The following is an 18,876-nucleotide window of genomic DNA, read 5'->3' as shown; positions in this document are numbered from 1 at the left end:
AAGCAGCCTACTGTGACAATGTGTTCCTGCATTTCTAATTTTCTCTGACGAATAGAGAAGTGGGAAGGAAGGAAGAGGAAGGTGTCGGGGAAAAAGAAGTGAGAAAGACAGATGGAGAGAAAGGAGGGCCGCGTGAAACCGCGGCGTGTTGTAACTGGACTGATTTCCCGCGCGTGCGTTTCTCTGCTTGCCCGTACACGTGTTCAAGTCCGTTAGACAACATTAACCTCCAGACGTATTTATTCAGCTGTCAGGTGGTTCCACGTTATACTGACGGAGTTTCATCATAAATCGCAACCATATTGTTTGTTCCAGGACACAGATGACTGCATATTATTACAAAGATGGATGTTTGTTTTTTTTTGGAAGTGGATGCAAAACGATCCCGCTTTCAATTTCGTACATAATCACACTTGTTGCACACATGCAGCCGTCACACGGCACTGACGTCTAAATGATTCACAAGCTCAGAACTCATTGTGTTGTTCAGCTCTGTTATTTCTCATATATGAGCGTAGCTTCTTGAGGGGTTTTGCGCCATTAAGCATAAACGACTTGTGACTGAGGTTGCTGGTTCAAGTCCCTGAACCATTTGTATCGCAGTATTGTGTAATATTGTTGTCATTGTACTAGATGTCTCTCTCTCTCACACACACACACACACACACACACACACACTCCTTGGTTATTGCTCGACCATCCTTCTTCTCTCAAGCTTTTCTTAGTTGCCATGGAGACTCCTGTCCTTGCCGTACGTATTTCAGTTACTCCTGCATCTCTGCCAAACTATATTTTCTAATCCAGGAAAGTGAAAACATTTGCTGCCTCTCTCTCTCTTTAGGGCCGTTGTTGGTTGTCTGTCATTGCGTTCCTGTTAACGTCTTTGTTTTGCTGAACGTCTCCTTCGCGCTGACACAGATTCTCGGTCTCCTACCGCTCTGGAGCAAACCCATAACGGACACACTCCAGCGCTTATGTTTGTATTGATATTGCCGTGATGAGGTGCTGCATGCTGAGCGGCACAAGTGAGGAGGGTTTTGGGTTAATCGACTGCGACAGACAGAGAAGGAAATGGAGAGTTTGAACATCTCTGGCCTCAGCCCAGCTGTGGCTTTTTGACCTGAGCCTCGTTGATATGCATAGCTTCCTTTAATCATGCAGAATAACTGTTGTTGTGTGTGTGTGTATGTGTGTGTGTGTGAGAGAGAGAGGGAGCGGGAGAGAGAGTGCACTTTAAAGGCGATTGCCTTGTGATATCAAAGAAAGTAGGGCGATTGGAGGTCAGGATTTTTGAAAATCCCTCTGTCTGCATAATGTGACCTGGTCAGCTCTGCTGCTTTGTCAAAATAAATTGGCCAGGCTTTGAAAGAGGCCACACTGAGTTGAAGTCAATTGCATTATCCTCGAAAACCTCGCCCTCCTTCAAAAATGATCTCTTTTCCACAGTGAAGTGGGAAAATAAGCCCTTTTTTAAAACTTGTACAAAGAAGAAAAGTTGTGAATTAATTCCCGTCTCCCTCCTCCAGCCTCTCCTGGACGCCCTGGCAGACCTTCCGGAGTGGTATGGTGTCAAAGCCATGCAGGCAAACTGGATTGGAGAGTGCACCGGCTGCTACTTCGATTTCAAGCTCAAGGTGAAGCTCGGCTCCCTTCCCCCGTCACACTTTTTATTCATTCATCGTTCTCACTTCCTTTCAATCTCTCAACCTTTTTCCTCCAAGTGTTTCCCTGTTGCTGCCGCTTCCCGGCCTCGGTTTCTCATCTCTTTGTCCCCAAGCAGTGATTGCTTGCTTTATTTTGGATTCCTCTGTTTATTTATGTATTTCTATTCGAAATCATGCACCCAAACATACAAATGTTTCACTTTTGTTGTTCACATTCAGAGGTTGCATCCATCTGCATTCAAGTCAGTCCCTTAGTTTAAAAAATCGTATTTATAGAGTTAGAAGATGTGAGAGTGCTTTTGTGTTTCTTTACGTATATGAGAGGGTGTTTCTCTGGCAGAATGCATAATTAAAGTTAAAACCAGGGGCCGGTAAGTTAATTGGATGGCTGCTTGTCTCATATTACATCATCATACATTGTCACAGGAACTCTGCACTGAATTATCTCCCCAGGGGGCTGAAGATATGTATGAGTATCTCCTCTACGACATGACATACACTCATTACCCCAGAACCCCCAGAATGAGTGTGTCATCTATAAATAATTATAGGATTAAAGCCATTGTAGCCTTATTATGTATCAAAGAGCTACGCACAGCACATGTGGCATGTTAAGGCTCCAACTGACAATTTATTTGATAATAATTAATTCTATGACAAATACTCCTCACAAGGTAACGGATCCCACTATTGATGCCTTGAAACGGCTTTACTTCGTCTGATCAACAAAGAAACGAGACTACAGTGAAGCTAGCAGCTCCGTGTGGCTGTAGGTTCATGGTTCAAGGTCGAATTTATTGTCCTTCTCTCAATAGACGATACTTAGTCTCAATTAAGTACAAAGACGGTAAAGTGCAAGCATTACAATGAGTTAAAGTGCAATGAATGAAAAGTGTCGTCACGCATAGAAGTATGTGCTTCATTTGATTTAAGCAACGTTAGCTTAACCAATAACACAACTATAGCAGCAAGAAGTGTGCAAGACAGTTTTTTGGAAATGTTGAAGGGCCCTCTTATCCGCATGTCAAGTTAACACTTTCAGAGCCATCGGCTGTTCCGCGTTTCATGAAGCCCTGCCCCTTTCTGCCTCTGATTGGCTAGAACTCGTCGTCTTCGCATAACTTGTGAAATGTATTGCTGATGAACAAGATTGGTGGAAATTTGACCGGGTTAAATATTTAAACTCAAATGTGAATGTTTACATACGGGTGGCAGCCGTCTTGTATTGTACTCGTATAGGATTACAATGTCTTGATTATGGCAGAAAAATGCTTTATATAAGTTGTTATGCATGTTGCCTATATGGAGGGAATAAAGGATCCATTGGGGATTTAAATTTTGATGCGGTGTCATAATTAAATGTAGCGTTATTTGTGTGATAAAAGTAATTTGGAAGCAGCTAAAAACAGAAGTATACATTAGAAAAAACAAAGCCACTCAATATTTGATTTTTTTTTCTTGATAAATAAATACAACTATTAATAAATTATTTAAAATGTTACTTTTTCTCCACTGGCTAATTGATGATCGGATTGTTTCAGTACTAATCAGTATTTCAAAACCAACAATGCTTTTGTGCCTAAAATTCTAATGCAGTATATTTCTGAAATGACCGAAACTTACCCTGTAATGTGTTTAATATATATACTATGGTAGCCATCTTATTTTAGAATAAACCACTTTGTGTGGCGGCCTGAGGAGCCAGCGGGTCGTCCTCATTAGATCGTCTTCAGTGCATCTGGACCGGAGAGGTTCCCACATGCGTCTTCTGTTGTTGTCTCCTAGGTGAACGGGGAGGAGACGGGGGAGACCCTGTCAGCCTACAGCTCCTCCCCAGAGACGGTGTTCGGAGCGGCATACCTGGCCGTCCTGCCCTCCCACAGACTGCTGCACGGTAGAAGCGCAGTGCGCTCGGCTTTGGAGAAAGCCTTCCAGCCAGGCAAAGGTGAGCGTCTCTGATGCCCGTCTGTGTTTTGGGTCCGTCAACGTTCATGACTTCCTGCTTTGTAGGAGGGGCAAAGACACACATTCCGATTTTTCCTATATCAGCGACATAATTCATTGATGTTTTCAGGGGTAAGGTGGCTTCTCGTCTACACCTGCATGCTCTCATAACTTGAAACGGTTGTGATCTTTTGCATCTTATGTGCGTTCTTTATTGACCAGCGCCTGACTAACAAAAGTTGCACTAATAGTGAAAAATGAATTCTCATATAAAGACGGAACTACTATTTTTTTTTGGGGGACATTTCATCAATAATTTGTACATATTTGTCTACATTTGTTCCATATCACCGGTATGGATGCATGTTTTGATCTTTGCTCATGTAAATTTGTTTTATTTAGCTATACACTGCCACGGTATGGATGTAGTAGTCTCAGTGGACTGAGTATATGATAATTGGGATTCCCTTGATGTTCTCTCTGTCTAAGTGGTGAATGATTGTAATGAGCTACCAGGGGAAGCAGCGCTGCCTCTCTCACACCTCCTGCTCTCTGCTCCTTAGACTCCCTCACTGAGGTCACTGCTCAAAACCTGTTCACCGGTCACGAGGTTCCCCTGGTCATATCCCACAGGGAGGCGTTTGATGGCTATCTGGACACTGTGATCGGTGAGTGTATTGATGTGTATGCGTGTGGGTGGGTTGAACAATCACCTAGAAATTGTAGCGGTTGAGTAAGAAAGTCATTTGTATTCATCTCTGAGCTGTTATTATAGACAGAGGCTGACTCTTGATCAAACGGGAACACAGGATGTCCATTGATGAGATGAATAATCATTATCCCTTTTTGATTTTCCCTCATTAAATCTGTACCAAACAAAAATGAGAAGATGTAAATAAAGATGAGGAACAGAAACACGTTTTCTGTGGATTTGATTGTGCAAAAGATGCTGCCTCAACACTCCTAGCATGTTGAAGATGGACACTCATGATATGATAACGATATGTCTTCACCATGCGGTATTGTGGATGCCATAATGATGTGAAACCAGTCGGTGTTTGTCTCACAGAGTGGAGGTGGAACCCAAGGGATCGTTAACGATTATTCACATCACAACATGCTAGGAGAGTTTTGTTTTTTTACTCTCTCAAGAGATCGATTATGTGCGTGTCCATATTGTCTTTTTACTGTTACGGATTCGTGCTGCATCTGTGTCCGACAGGTATCCCAGACTGTAGTGAGGAGGATCTGTCTGTGGCCAGAGCTCTGAATCTGAGGTGGACAACTGTGCTGAAAAGTGATGAAGACGGGAGACAAACGCTGATCAACTCTGATGAGGTCGGCACACTTGATGACGATGACCTCAACATTGATAAAACGACTCAAGATTATTAAACTTTGATTTTGCTGCAGCTCTACTACAGCTTCTCTCTTTAACTTGATTAAGAACCGCTCGTTTGTCCTCTTCTCTCTGTAGTTCTCAGGCCTCACCAGAGAGCGGGCATTTGACTCCATTACCCAGAAGGCTAGCGAGCAGAAGATTGGCGGCCACCTTACCAGCTCCAAGCTCAGGGACTGGTTGATATCAAGGCAGAGATATTGGGGCACACCCATCCCCGTAGTGCATTGTGGGTCTTGTGGTCCAGTTGCTGTCCCTGAAGAGGACTTACCAGTTACATTACCAAAGCTGCCGTCTCTGAAGGGAAAGGGTGCGTCGCCGCTGGAGGCTGCTCATGACTGGGTCAACTGCAAGTGTCCCAGGTAAGAACACGTTTCATTTATTTGTTTTATTGAAACACAAACCAACTTTTAGACCTTTCCAACCATTTTAAATGTGCTGTTGCGATCTGACAGAAGTGGGTTTGGTTATTAGCAAGCATAAAAATTGAATTATTGATATCAATAGAATTATTGATATTAATAGGATTATTAACATAGATTAATAACACCAGGGCACCACCCTGGGATCAGAGACTGCCGGTGTTTATGGCCTTGGTGACGTGTTGGCCCTGTCACAGGGACTCCCTCGGGATCCCGTGGGGCTCGTCCGAGGAGCCACTAGTGTTGTGGTTCAAACCAAATCTCACGTTCTGGTGAGATTTTTGACGCCTGACGGGGTTTTTGGCGCGGTTTTCACAGCCGAGGCGTTCAACTTTACATGGAGGCCTCTCTCTTTGTCTCACCCCACATGGTGAAGTCCCAACTGTGCCCCTTTGTATTTCCTGTAATGTTTAAAGCAGAAGCTGACAGGAAGTAAACTTTGACCAAAGCTGTTTCCCTAGCAACATAATTGCAATGAAAAGGTCTATGCTTTATCCACATGGCCTTCTCCGTTGTTATCATCAACATATTACATCCCAAGGAAAACCCTCAGTGTTACTCCGTATGTTTATCATGTGAAAAATACCGTGTTTGATTTTTTGACTCTCTTGTGAGTCAGAGGCTCTTCTGTAGGAGCTCATTGTGTCTCCTCCTCTCACAGGGGAGTCAAACTAATAGCCAATCAATATATTTTCATTCTATAATCACCATTCATGTACTTTTTTCTTGTGATGGTTGTGAGGTCTGACTCTTAATATTAAAATGCATGCAGTGGATTGCCTGTGTTGCCTCGTGTGTTTTTCTTGACAGTTGATCAGTGGAATAGTGTGGAACTGTTGGCTGGAATTTATATCGCGTCAAACGTGCGTGTGACAGCAAACCTGACGGGCAGGCGGTTCTTTGCACAGAATAATCTGAAAAGACATCACTGGAAACTGTTTGGAAAAGGACAGGCACTTTCAAAAAATACTTCCGAAAAATACGACTATCAGTCTATCACTATCCCAGGAATTAGTCCAAAAACCTGTTAATGACTCAGCATTTTTGCACTTCCAGTTCGCACGTCTCAAAGTCAGCAGGTTTTTAGTTGCTTGAAATAAGGTCTGTGTGGTTAACAGAAGCTGAAGAGATTTTTTTTACATTTTGTTCTAAAACATAAAATACGTCATCTGATCACAACTCGTATGACAACTTATGAAAACTGGTCAGAAGAAGGCATTCCTCCATTTTACACGGTCATACACCAAAAAGATTGGAAACCCCTGATTGTAAGTGACAATTGACAATTTAAAATAGTTACGTCTGTGTTGTTCTAAAAGTAATTTAGACGTCTTGTCCAAGTGAATGTGGGAAGGGTGTGTTTTTTTCTTTTTGACATCACATAGGGGAAATGACATGACGGTGTTTGTGGAGTGAGAACTAAATGATGTGCAAACCCTTTCCAGTGCCAAGCCTCTCCTCCCTACTTCCTGTGTATCGTCAGGAGACCAGCACCGGCTAAATGAGCCCTCTGTCGGCGCAGGCTGAGAGGATTGACGGCTTTACAAGAACACGGCGCGCTGAGCCAGCCTGTGAATTCTGTGATTAATAATTTCCCTCTGATGGGGTAATGTAATGAGAGGCATCTGTGACAGGAGCAGCATGAGATGATGATGATGATGATGATGATGGGGGGGGTTACATAACCCAGCTGTGCCTCGTGGGACACACATAAATTCTGAACATGCACATTAACCTTTTGTACAGAAGCGTAATTGCACACAACATGGTTGAAAATGTTTCAGAATGCCTACTCAGCCGAGTCCCTCGCTCGCTGACATGGGAATTCCTCTCTGAATGAGACTAATCATCGTCATGGCACCATGTTGATTAAAACAACGGCCCACTCAGTCGCAGATGGCACAAGTCATCAGATTGTGTTCAGTCACTTCCACAAAGCTTCTATAATTCCTCCCCATCAGCGGTGATTGATGGCTATAATCGTCAAGACGCCGTTATCTCCTCTCTTCCCATCTCCCCTCCGTTGTTAAGTTTCTGCGGAAATTTGTTCCCTTCACTCGTCGACCATGTCCAATTACAGTTTGAGAGGAACACAGTCGATGAGAGACGGGCGGCAGAAATGAGAGTTTCATTCGTCCTTGAGCAAGTCATTTTCTGAATGCTCATCTCGTCTCTCCGACCCTCTGCAGGGCTGTAAATTGGCCTGCCAACTGAATCCCTGCCTCGGCTTAGCCTAGCTCGGAAGGTGCGCATGCAAGTGTGTGTGTGTGTGTGTGTGTGTGTGTGTGTGTGTGTGTGTGTGTGTGTGTGTGTGTGTGTGTGTGTGTGTTGTTCCAATGAATTCACAGGTAAAGAGAGAGAAACCATCTAGTTAGTGCAGCACACACGCATCCGCACAGCAGATGGAGGACTATTTCCTACGGGAAGAGAGCCGTCCGTGGGGTGGACAGCTGCCGCTCCTGGCTCATCTGTTTGAGAGCCTTTTGGCTCTTTCTGGCTGATCCTGCGAACACACATTCACACTCGACATACTCGTGCATACAGGTTGCTTCAGATTGAGTTACCTACTGTTGTTGTTGTTGGGATTCTTTCATTGGCCATCTTTAGAGGGAGCACCTCTGTGTGTTGTCTAATCTGATCCTCGGTAGTCTGACTGTGGGCCCCGACCAGCTGCCTGTTCAAATGACCACAGTTGGCCTCTGATTGGCCGGTCTGGTGTGAGAGAGGAGGGGGCAAATCTCATCTGCTTGAGCCGGGTGTTTTCTTTTGTACAACTTTTGTGACGTTTGTATTTTTTACATTCTTTTGTGACGATTCGTTATATTGCTGGGTTTTTATCATGCGAGATAACGCCCGGCTTCCAAATATTAACCTTGCTACACCTTAGCCTTGTTGCTAGGCAACCTTCAGCTCATGCCTCCTCATCAGTGCCTTATTATAGACTGGTTTGGTAGGTGGTCGAGGGGTGTGCGTCTGTGTTAGTGAGTGTGATATTAAATTATTTCTTTTTTTACTGTGAGATGAATGTTTGTGTGAGTAAAACTGAACAGAGACATCCCACGAGGTCCAGGATTCGATACCTGCTCTGTTGCACTCAGTGAAGCTCAGAGCTTTGCTTCTGTTTGTCTTTCTGGGACACTGATTCCTACCCTATTGAGACTCATTATAAAGTCAAAAGCTGCCGCTTTCACCGCTTTCATTACGTGCTTTAAATCTGAACAAAACAAATCTCTCTTTTCCCGTGTCTTTGCAAACGTCCTCTTCTCCATCGTGAAAGTGAAGTTGGCAGATTTCCATTACGTACCCAAGCGCTGTTTGGCTTGGAAGGAGAGGAGCACGAGGTGGCATTTCCAACACAAACACATGATCGCGTGTTCTGCCCGCCAGTTGGTTCCCTGTTAGCACAGCCTGTTAGTCAGGGCACAGGGACAGGGCTCTGGTGCCAGTCTGGCCTCAGCTGGGCTTCTCTGCAGGGACATGACACCCCCCCCCCCCCCCCCCCCTCAAACATCCAGATGAAGCCAGCTTCACACTCACACACAAACCACACAATGAGCCAATTCACTTAGCATACAAACAGACATCGTTCATTTGTTCGCATTCTAATTTGTGGACCTAATATTGATTTTTGTGCTGCCTCTGCTATCTCTCTCCGTCTCAGATGTAAGGGCCCAGCGAGGAGGGAGACTGACACCATGGACACGTTTGTGGACTCCGCCTGGTATTACTTTAGATACACAGACCCTCATAACCCAGACAGGTATGAACAGCCTCCTCCTGAGACTTCACTCTCTTGTTTTTCCACCATTTCTGACTCGCCACCAAAATGCAAGCTCCTTACTTTTCCTCTTGCATCTTCTTTAAATTAAAAGAAGAGAAGGTTGTTTCTTCTGCAGTGGGCGGATACGCATCTATTTTTAGCTATTAAAAAAAATAAATCTCTGCTATATCAATAGAAACTTGATTTTCTCTCTTGCCTCTCTCACACATTCCACTTCCACACGCACACCAACGTGTGCATGTGTCTATATGCGCTTATGTAGTTGTACTCAAGTACATAATTATGCCCACTTGCCCGTTTTCAAACATACTGCCTGTGTACACACACACACACACACACACACACACACACACACACACACACACACACACACACACACACACACACACACACACACACACACACACACACACACACACACACACACACACACACACACACAAACAAACGCAGACACTTTTCCTGGAGTTTGCATTCCCTGCCAATAGAGATTATGGAGCTACTGCTGTCACCTGCTGGGATCGCGGCGATACCCTGAGCTCAACAAAAGAGATTAATTTCGCAGTGCCCTGACCTAGCTGAAAAGCTGCTTTAAAAGGAGGGGGACTGTTCTCCCCATCACTTTTCTTAGCGGGACAGATTATGGCACAACAGAAAAGGCAATTACACCATTTGTGCATTTCAGTTAGCCTGCTGAGCATGCTGAGCCTTCTGTGCACAAGGGGAAACGATGAAAATAGGAAGCGAGAGATGTTGAAAGTACCAAGAAAGAGGAAGGAAATAGGAAAAGGGTGTTGTATGGAAGTGTGTGTGTTTGTGTGTGTGTGTGTGTGTGGTTATGTATTAGAGTTCCCTGGGCTAAATTATTTTCAGCCTTGTGAGCTCATAACCTTTTTCCCTGGCTCAGTTATCCGGAGACACCATCAGCCAGAGAGAGAGAGAGGGAGGGAGAGGGAGGGAGAGAGGCAGAGAAGAGGAGAGGAGAGTAATGACTGGTGTGAAAGGTGACACACAGAGATAGTAGACTGCCCTAAAAAAGTATCTTTAGGTGAAATCCCTTCCACCGCTGACCATCATGCCAGTCAGGCTCAACACATCAAATAAAAAAATCTGAAAGAAGCAGCCCGGTCTCAGTTCGCCTGTTAGATTTTGCTCCACAAATACTTCACTGTGAACACAAGAAGCTGTGTTTAGAGGAAGTCTTCATAGCCACATTTGAAACTCGTATTACTCGACCACTTTTTGTGAAGCCAGTGAGATAGAGGAGTCTTCAGGATGCTTCTGTTCACTTCATCCCTGGATCCTTGTGTATCAGATTCAGCCTGCCCCCTAGAGGAAGTGTGTGTTTATGTGGATAAAGCGCATAACAACTAGTGCACGTGTGACAAATTGTTGTTTAAGAACATGTTGTCAAATCGACAAACTGTATTCTCAGTTCCTGATTCATCCAACAATAAACTTTATTTGTAATGAACAATTGACACAAAGTAGAGCTGGCAGAATACAACTACATTAGTAAAGGGCTTGTAATCTAGCACGAGATAGAAAGCTTATATCTACAGTAGCTCCCCTAAGCTCCTACAAGTGCTGTTGTAAACATGTAGTGTTTGTGTTTCCTGGAAAGAAAAAGATTCTCTGTGGAGAGAGAGAGGAAGTCATGCATTTGATATTTAGTTGGAGTAGTTGATATAAGCAGCATGGATCATTTAGAAAAGAGAAAACAACATCTACATAAACTATATCTGCAGATAAAAATCAGTGTATGCCTTTTTGTCTCTGGGAAGTGCAGGTTAAGAACAATGGACCTCATGCAATAACATATTCGTATTTGTTTCTTAACTTCCTCTTACTTTTTTTCATACGATGGGCTCCTACAAGAGTGCCACGTCAGATTTAGCAAACGCACCTAGCCTCATATAATTGAGTAAATGACCAGCGTAAACATGTGCCCTGCCACATATGTCCTATACCGAAGTCGGGCTTTCGACGATCCATCAAGGAAAGTCTATAGCTGTAACCGTGTTAGCAGAATTAAAGGACCAATTTAAGCCAAGGAATGGGGGAAAATAACGACTGATGCTGTGTTCCCCGAGTGTCGCACTGTCACTGAAATAGCGAAGAAATGGTTCGATACGAAAAACATCTCGCCACATCAAGGCCATAGATGACTGCAACGGGAGGGCGTCAATTCATTTATGACGTTTTGCAGTTTGAGATGTTCATTTTGATATTGCAGCGTTATTCAATAGCCAATTTAAATTCATGGTGACACCGTTAGGCTATATAAATACTTCTTGAATTATATCAGCCTATGATTTGAATTGCAGAGTCGAACAGGATAATGTTAACCTAATTATGAAGTGCAATTTCCAAAGTGTTTTTAAACTCAAAATTGCTTCAAAGTAATGAAATATACAATCTATTAGTGAAATACTTAGGCGTGGCTAACAGCAGAATAAAATATACTGTATATCTTGTGGTCTCCCGCATACAGACTTTATTTTTTCTTTTCACGCTTTTATTTTTAACGTATCTCTTAATACTATGCATTCAAAGGGCAGCTTCACAACACAGCTCCCCCAAACCTGTTGTTCCCCTCCAGGCCGTTTGAGCGCCACCTAGCGGATCACTGGCTGCCTGTGGACGTGTACATCGGAGGGAAGGAGCACGCTGTCATGCACTTGTACTACGCTCGCTTCCTCTGTCACTTCTGCAAGGATCAGGGTCTTGTCACTCACAGGTACGGTACACCGTGCTCTATCTGCGTTTGCCGTGCACGTTCACGTGTGTATGTTAATGAATCCTCTTCCTGTCTTTTCAGGGAGCCTTTTCGGAAGCTGCTGGTCCAGGGTCTGATCAAGGGCCAGACTTTCAAACTAGCAGACAGTGGCCGGTACCTAAAGAGAGAAGAAATAGACTTCACAGGTACACAACTTGCTGACTCTGCAGGGTGTTTGGCAGTGTGACACATCTGTAAGAGATGAGTGAGGAGAGCAGAGGGCTTCCCTCCACGTGGCTCTGCCAGATAACACAAATGAGTCATGACAACATTCTCGTTTTTTTTTATTGTAGTGTGTAGTTAAATCAATGTCCCTAATAACCCTGTTGTGCTGCTAAAAGCTCTTTGTTTTGTGCTTTGTCGCTTTTCCATCTTGAATGAACCGTTCACCAGCTACTCTTAACAAAATCAAATCACAACAACTCTTTTGAAGAGACGTAAGAGGTCTCTTACAATTGGCTTCACGCCCAAGGAGCTTCAGCTTCTCTCTATTGATAACGGGATAAATAGTAGATCCTGCTGTCATAGACTCAGATTGACTGATCTTTCTATTGTATTTGACTTATTGTGATCGAACAGGAGCTGGTAGGAAACAATGAAAGTAAAAAAATAAAACACTTTGTCCAGCTATATCTGACCCATGACTCCTAACCTCCCTATTCTAGATAAGGAGCCTGTGGTGCATGGCGGTGGTCGTGTTGAGGTGACATGGGAGAAGATGAGCAAGTCGAAACACAACGGTCTGGACCCCCAGGAGGTGGTGCAGCAGTACGGCTTGGACACAGTTCGACTCTACACCCTTTACGCTGCACCGCCTGAACAGGACATCCTCTGGAATGTCAAGAGTGAGCCGTGAAGATTACACCAACACCATGTGTCATTATTTAGCATCATTAACTCATGTCAGAGCATGTTGGTGTTGTGAGATTTAGCTTTATCTATATGCCATGAATAGTTTCCTCAAAGAAACCAATATCTCTTGTTTTCAAGTGAAGTAAATTCTGGCGTCGTGTCTCCCACAGTACGTCAGATTGTAATATCCTTTCCTTCTGCGTCTGTGTGTGTTCGCCACCTCAGCCGATGCCCTCCCTGGTGTCCTGCGATGGCAGTCTCGGCTCTGGCAGCTGGTGACCAAGCTGAGGGGGGCTCGGCAACTCGGAGACGTCCCCAGCCCCTCCCTGCTGAAAAAGAAAGAGCTGGCGGAGACGAAGAAGATCTGGGAGAACAAGAACTACGCTATTCAAGAGGTATAGTCTCAGACCGCCTGGAATAAATGGCTGACAATGGCTCATGGTGACATTATTTAACAGTTAGATATTGCTACAGTCATTACCAGTAGGGGTCAGTAATGTGCCCACATTTAAACTCCCTATGTTTCACAGCAAGTTATTATCGTCTTCCTTCAATAAGATAAGTGAATCACACAATTGGAGCTGTCATCTTGGTCTATTTTGAATTTAATTTCTCTGCTAGTACCATAGTACCAATTATCTGTGGTTCTCGTTTTTAATATGCTGTTTTAGATATATATTTTAGTTTTTTACACTGCAATAGATTGTTATTACAATGTTGCCATGCATTGTCAGATATATTTTTTCAGGATGCAAGGTATGAGAACATTCAAGGTAATATGTCACTCATTAAACAGCTGTAGTACACAGTCCTGAGTTCCAGTCTTTCCATCCATAGCTGAACATCTATCGCAACCTGAAACCCCAAGAGTGAAAGGAGGCAATGGAAATTGATTTTAGATCCACTCCGTCTCCTCTCACACTTTATAAATAGCCTCCTTTGGCTGCCAGGTTTGATTCTCTCTCTCCGCCCCTCAGGGCTGGTGTTTTTAAAGGACCTCTGGCTGTTTGCCATAAGCCCCCAAAGCCAAGGCTGTCTTTTGATCCGTCCCTCAGAAAAGCCTCGGTGATCGACCTCCTCCTCCCCTTTGCCCTTTCTAAACTGGTTCTTCTTCCCAGAAGGCTAAGCAGGGCAATGTTGACATGCTGTGTGCCTTCAGCCGGTTCACATGGTGATAACGGGAAGTGGCTCCTCTTTTGGGCCTCTCATTGTTTTGTTTTGTTTTGTTTAAACTCTTTTTTTGGGGGGTTTTCAAAGGGAAACATACCGTAGTAATATAGGAAGAAATATTTTAAGTGCAGGCTTTAAGACGACATAAAAAAAAATAGAAATGGAAATATAACACATCAATGTTTTACAGTATAATACCTAAAGTTCAGTTAAAATAAAGGCAACAGCAAAATGTATCAAAATAAATAAATTACAATAATGGAGTGAGAGAAAAGAAGTAAGTGGATGTTGAATATGTTGATAGTGCTCTTGTGAATCTTGTTTACTCCAGGCCAGTTTGTGGGAAGGATTAGTAGCTACACTGTTATTGAAGCGGTCGAAAAGGGGTTGCCAGATCTGGTAGAACTTAATTTAGTAATATCAGTCTGCGTGCTGGCAGGGTTAAAGATCTTCTCATGTTATATTGAACGGTGGTTCTGTTTCCTCATAATTCGTCAGAGGCAGACCCAAAGTTATTCCATGACACAGACAGTCCACATGCCCAAGTAACCAAAACTGTGTTACCTGTGTTTTCAGGTGACATCTCACTTCACAGACGACTTCCTCTTCAACGCAGCCATTTCTCGACTGATGGGACTTACCAACACACTGAGTGTGAGTGAGCCCTCCGGCACCTTGAAGTAAAGATGTCACGTTCACTGTTGGCTCTCACACTTTGGAAATGACATTTGTATTACTGTGTGTGTGTGTGTGTGTGTGTGTGTGTGTGTGTGTGTGTGTGTGTGTGTGTGTGTGTGTGTGTGTGTGTGTTCAGAGTGCGACGGTCAGGGTGGTGCAGCACAGTGTGGAGTTTGAGGAAGCTCTGGCTGCGATGGTTTTGATGACGGCACCAATGGCTCCGCACTTGGCTTCTGAACTTTGGGCAGGTTGGTGACTTGCAAATTATTCAAAAATAATTAATTCAGCACTCATACACTTGTACTATACTGTTCATTCATTTTTTATTTTATGGATTTATGTTAGACTCATAATATCATGGCGGTCACCTTGTGATTATTGAGATTTTGGACAGACACAGGGACAAAGGTTTGTGGTAAAAATAGGTTATTTCTATTGTCTGTAAGAGGAAGTTGCCTCAGTTAGACAGTGCATTTTATCTAACACCAACGCCCAGCAGTGATGCAATCAACAGCCGTTAACTCGGTGACACATGTTCATTTGTGTAACTCTTATGCATCGCAGACAAACAAGAGCCATACAACCTGAAATAGACCCACGGTCCATCAAACGAAACTGAAAGCAGTGCTGGGAGCTTTTGGGAAGCTCTCTCTACACAGCTAAAAGAAAAGAGTTTCCAGAAAAACACATTGTCCACCTGACAGGTGACCTCTGGGAGGAAGAGACTGTGTGCGTTTTGTTTGTGCTCACATGTGTAATTTTAGAAAGGGAACATGAAAGTGAGAAACAAGTGACCTCTGCTGCACTCAGTCAGTTTGTATATTTTAGTCTTGCTGGTTTAAATGAGAGTTGGGACGGGATGGTGGAGTGTTGTTTGACCCTTCATCGAGAAACTCTTTCTCTACATAAAGGAAACATAAAAGCCGTCTCCAGTCATTTGTTTTGGCTCAATAAAAGACAACCCTTTTGCTTTGTTCTGGTCTATTTTCCCTTCATGTATTTCTCCCCACCCCTTTGCTGAGTTGGTGTAACTGCTGTTTGAGAGAGCCTCCGCACAAGAAACCATCTCAGTGGTGTGAAAGCAGATATTTTTTGATATTATTCTCATATGTGTCCTCCCGGGTCTCTTAACAGGTCTTTGCCAGGTAAGAAACCCCCTGAGCCGCCTCCTCCAGCGGGGAGGAGGCGTCCTGCAACAGTTCTGGCCAACTGTGGACCCCGAGTACCTGGAGGCCCCTGACTTTGTGGAGCTGTCTGTGCTGGTAGGATCACACACAAGCACACACATCGAACTCATGCAACTGTTTCAGCCAGACCAAAGAAACATCAAGCTAAAAAAACAAAACTCTTATGTTTTTGTTTGAAACACAAAAGGTTTTCCCTCATCTCTTTGATCATTATTTATACATTACTTCATTAATTGGTATATTCACTCACGGTAGCCCTTGCATCCACTACGGTTTTCACTCAAACTCTCCACCCTTAAATCTAAAGTCCTCAGTCCATGATTACATTCATAGTCTGTAATTTCCCGGAGAGTCTATGATTACCGTCTGTGTGTGTGTGTCTATGCGTATGCATGTCTAGTGGTATGCTTTAAGCTAAATAGACAAGTGGGTCAATAATTAAACGCCAGTAACTGAGCCGCCGTGTTTTTCCTCACTCGCTGTTACTCTCTCACCATCATTTCTTGTGACTTTCTTTATGCTCGTGAGCTCAATCACACAAATATCGAAAGCCCTCGGTTTGGCAGCGTCAGACAATCAGAGAGAATATCCAGCTGTGGAGGGAATGCATCACACATGCTAACACCGGCACATGAATGAATACACATACACATGACTACACCTGAACGCCCAGACACGCACACACGTCACTCTTCAACTGGATATCGACTCAGTTAATTAAACAGCTTTAATCTGACCGTTAGAGGTTTGTATCCCCAGAAAGAACCCGCATACACACACACACACACACACACACACACACACACACACACACACACACACACACACACACACACACACACACACACACACACACACACACACACACACACACACACACACACACACACACACACACACACACACACACACACACACACACACACACACACACACACACTTTTACATTACTTTACAACCACTTCCAGAGATCACATTCACTGTGTGCACACATGCACTTACTTCAGAACATTACAAGAGTTGTGATGATAGCAAAACACAGTGAGTTGACTGTCTTTCACTGGTTGGATTGTCCTTCTGTACTCTGACAGAGAGACAAGAAAGCCCGAGACAGAAATGAAAGTAACATGGGAGTGAAAATGATGCTCCTTTACACATTTTCATCTTTGGATTCTTGTTTTGTTCATGTTCCCTTCTTGTTCATCTCTCACACACGAGTCATAAATCCCATACACCCTGTCTCCACACACACACACACACACACACACACATACACACACATGTATATTGGCGCTCCCAGTGCTTGATGATGATGATGAGGTTTTACTTCAGACTGAGCTCTCTGTTGTGGGTTTCCTCAGCCCTGTGGAGTTAACCTCGATTCCCTCTGTCCTCTAATCACGTACTTGGGTTTGTCCCAGAAGAGAGGCCGAGGCTGAGAGGCCTCTCTCTCTCAAACACACACACACACACACACACACACACACACACACACACACACACACACACACACACACACACACACACACACACACACACACACACACACACACACAACAGAGATCACATTCACTGTGTGCACACATGCACTTACTTCAGAACATTACAAGAGTGAGTGCCCTTCCCATACCTACCACTAACTATGTGTTTTAAGGGTTCGCTATATATATATATGGAAGGAGAGGTGGAGTCTGTTATTTTGGGCCTTTTATGCCAGGAAGGAAGAGTTTGGGTAAAGTCTGACATGGCAGAACTGCTTTCAGATGGAGAATTGTTTCAAGGGGAACAAATTGGAATCCCATCTATTTCTCACCCTCAGATAAACAACAAGGCCTGTGGGACAGTGGCCGTGCCTCTGCAGGTGTCCAAAGACTGTGAGCGGGTGCAGCAGCTCATCGTGGAGAGTCCGTTAGGACAGAAGCTTCTTGGCGACCGCAGCATCAAGAGAGCCATCCTCTCCCCCAGGACTGCCCTCATCAACTTCCTCGTTGACGAGTGATATCTGGGCATTCAACGCTACTTTTGTTACTTCTAGATGGTTGTGAACAACTGTCAATCATTGACTCATAAAGAGAGAGAGACAAAAGAGGGTGACTTTTATATTAATTAAGACGAAGTGAATGTCTGTTTATATTAACTGTCACAAATTCAATGTAAATATGTCGAAAAGATATTTTATTTATACTTCGCTGTTGTGGGATTTCTTGTCTCTTTACATCGAGAGAGATTAGGCACCTGTCTCTGTCAGACCATCCTCTCGTTTAGTCAGACCCTCTTGACAATAAACCCAAACACCACTTCAGATTACAGTGTTCCATCAGATTCCTCCTTTCTCCATTAACACCATTTTCAGCATCGCACCCAGGAACCATAACTTCACACCTCTCCGTCTCCCATCTGCGTAATGTCTCAGCTGAGTCGCACAGTCCAGATCTGCCTCATCGGTGTTTGTCTCTACCTCTGCTGCTGCTTTTGATCTCTTCTGAGCGCCATACACGGATACACGTTTGGCTTCTGGACCCGCCACTGTGCTCCGTGAACCCCGTCGCCATCACCGGGCGTATTGTAGGTCACCGAAGAGCCTCATGTGGATTGGGATTTTGTAGCTTCCCACTATTTCGTGGCTGCACTGTGCTTATTAATCAGCTCGGCGTCTCTGTCTCAGCATTGGGTCAACATGAGTCAGGCATCGGCACTGAAATGTATCCATGTGCACGCCCACTGGCCTATCTTTAATGGCTTGGTGAGTAAGCACTTCTTTGATATGTGGTAGCACTCGCAGTGCCCACGTTGCCAGTAAACCAGGATTCTCGATAGCTGCTGAACAAAAGTGTGATATTTTGTCTGGGATCAGTGTGTGAATGAAGATAAAGGAATGTGAACTCTTTGAAAAGTGAGATATGCGTGTCGGTTTCGCAAGGTCAGCTTCCGTTTGAAGAAGGGCTGTTATTTTTATAGTATGACGGTCAGCTTGTGACTGATACAAATCCTGCTGTATCA

The 18,876-nt window shown here is 44.0% G+C and overlaps 1 protein-coding gene across 1 annotated transcript in view; it reads left to right on the top strand.

Annotated features, from left to right (window-relative positions):
- Nucleotides 1-18,876, top strand: part of lars2 (leucyl-tRNA synthetase 2, mitochondrial) — a 31,013-nt gene extending 12,137 nt beyond the window's left edge. Inside the window, exons 8-21 of the mRNA XM_079164736.1 lie at nucleotides 1,527-1,634; nucleotides 3,450-3,609; nucleotides 4,172-4,276; nucleotides 4,831-4,946; nucleotides 5,086-5,369; nucleotides 9,091-9,189; nucleotides 11,813-11,950; nucleotides 12,032-12,135; nucleotides 12,655-12,834; nucleotides 13,067-13,236; nucleotides 14,588-14,665; nucleotides 14,826-14,937; nucleotides 15,824-15,951; nucleotides 17,696-18,876. Of these exons, the coding sequence (XP_079020862.1) occupies nucleotides 1,527-1,634; nucleotides 3,450-3,609; nucleotides 4,172-4,276; nucleotides 4,831-4,946; nucleotides 5,086-5,369; nucleotides 9,091-9,189; nucleotides 11,813-11,950; nucleotides 12,032-12,135; nucleotides 12,655-12,834; nucleotides 13,067-13,236; nucleotides 14,588-14,665; nucleotides 14,826-14,937; nucleotides 15,824-15,951; nucleotides 17,696-17,875 (1,962 nt within the window). The 3' untranslated portion in view covers nucleotides 17,876-18,876. The remainder of the gene's footprint in view (nucleotides 1-1,526; nucleotides 1,635-3,449; nucleotides 3,610-4,171; nucleotides 4,277-4,830; nucleotides 4,947-5,085; nucleotides 5,370-9,090; nucleotides 9,190-11,812; nucleotides 11,951-12,031; nucleotides 12,136-12,654; nucleotides 12,835-13,066; nucleotides 13,237-14,587; nucleotides 14,666-14,825; nucleotides 14,938-15,823; nucleotides 15,952-17,695) is intronic.

This window comes from Pholis gunnellus (assembly GCF_910591455.1).
Source record: "Pholis gunnellus genome assembly, chromosome: 8".
In the NCBI taxonomy this organism is placed as follows: domain Eukaryota; kingdom Metazoa; phylum Chordata; class Actinopteri; order Perciformes; family Pholidae; genus Pholis; species Pholis gunnellus.
This window is presented reverse-complemented; position numbering and strand designations above follow the sequence as displayed.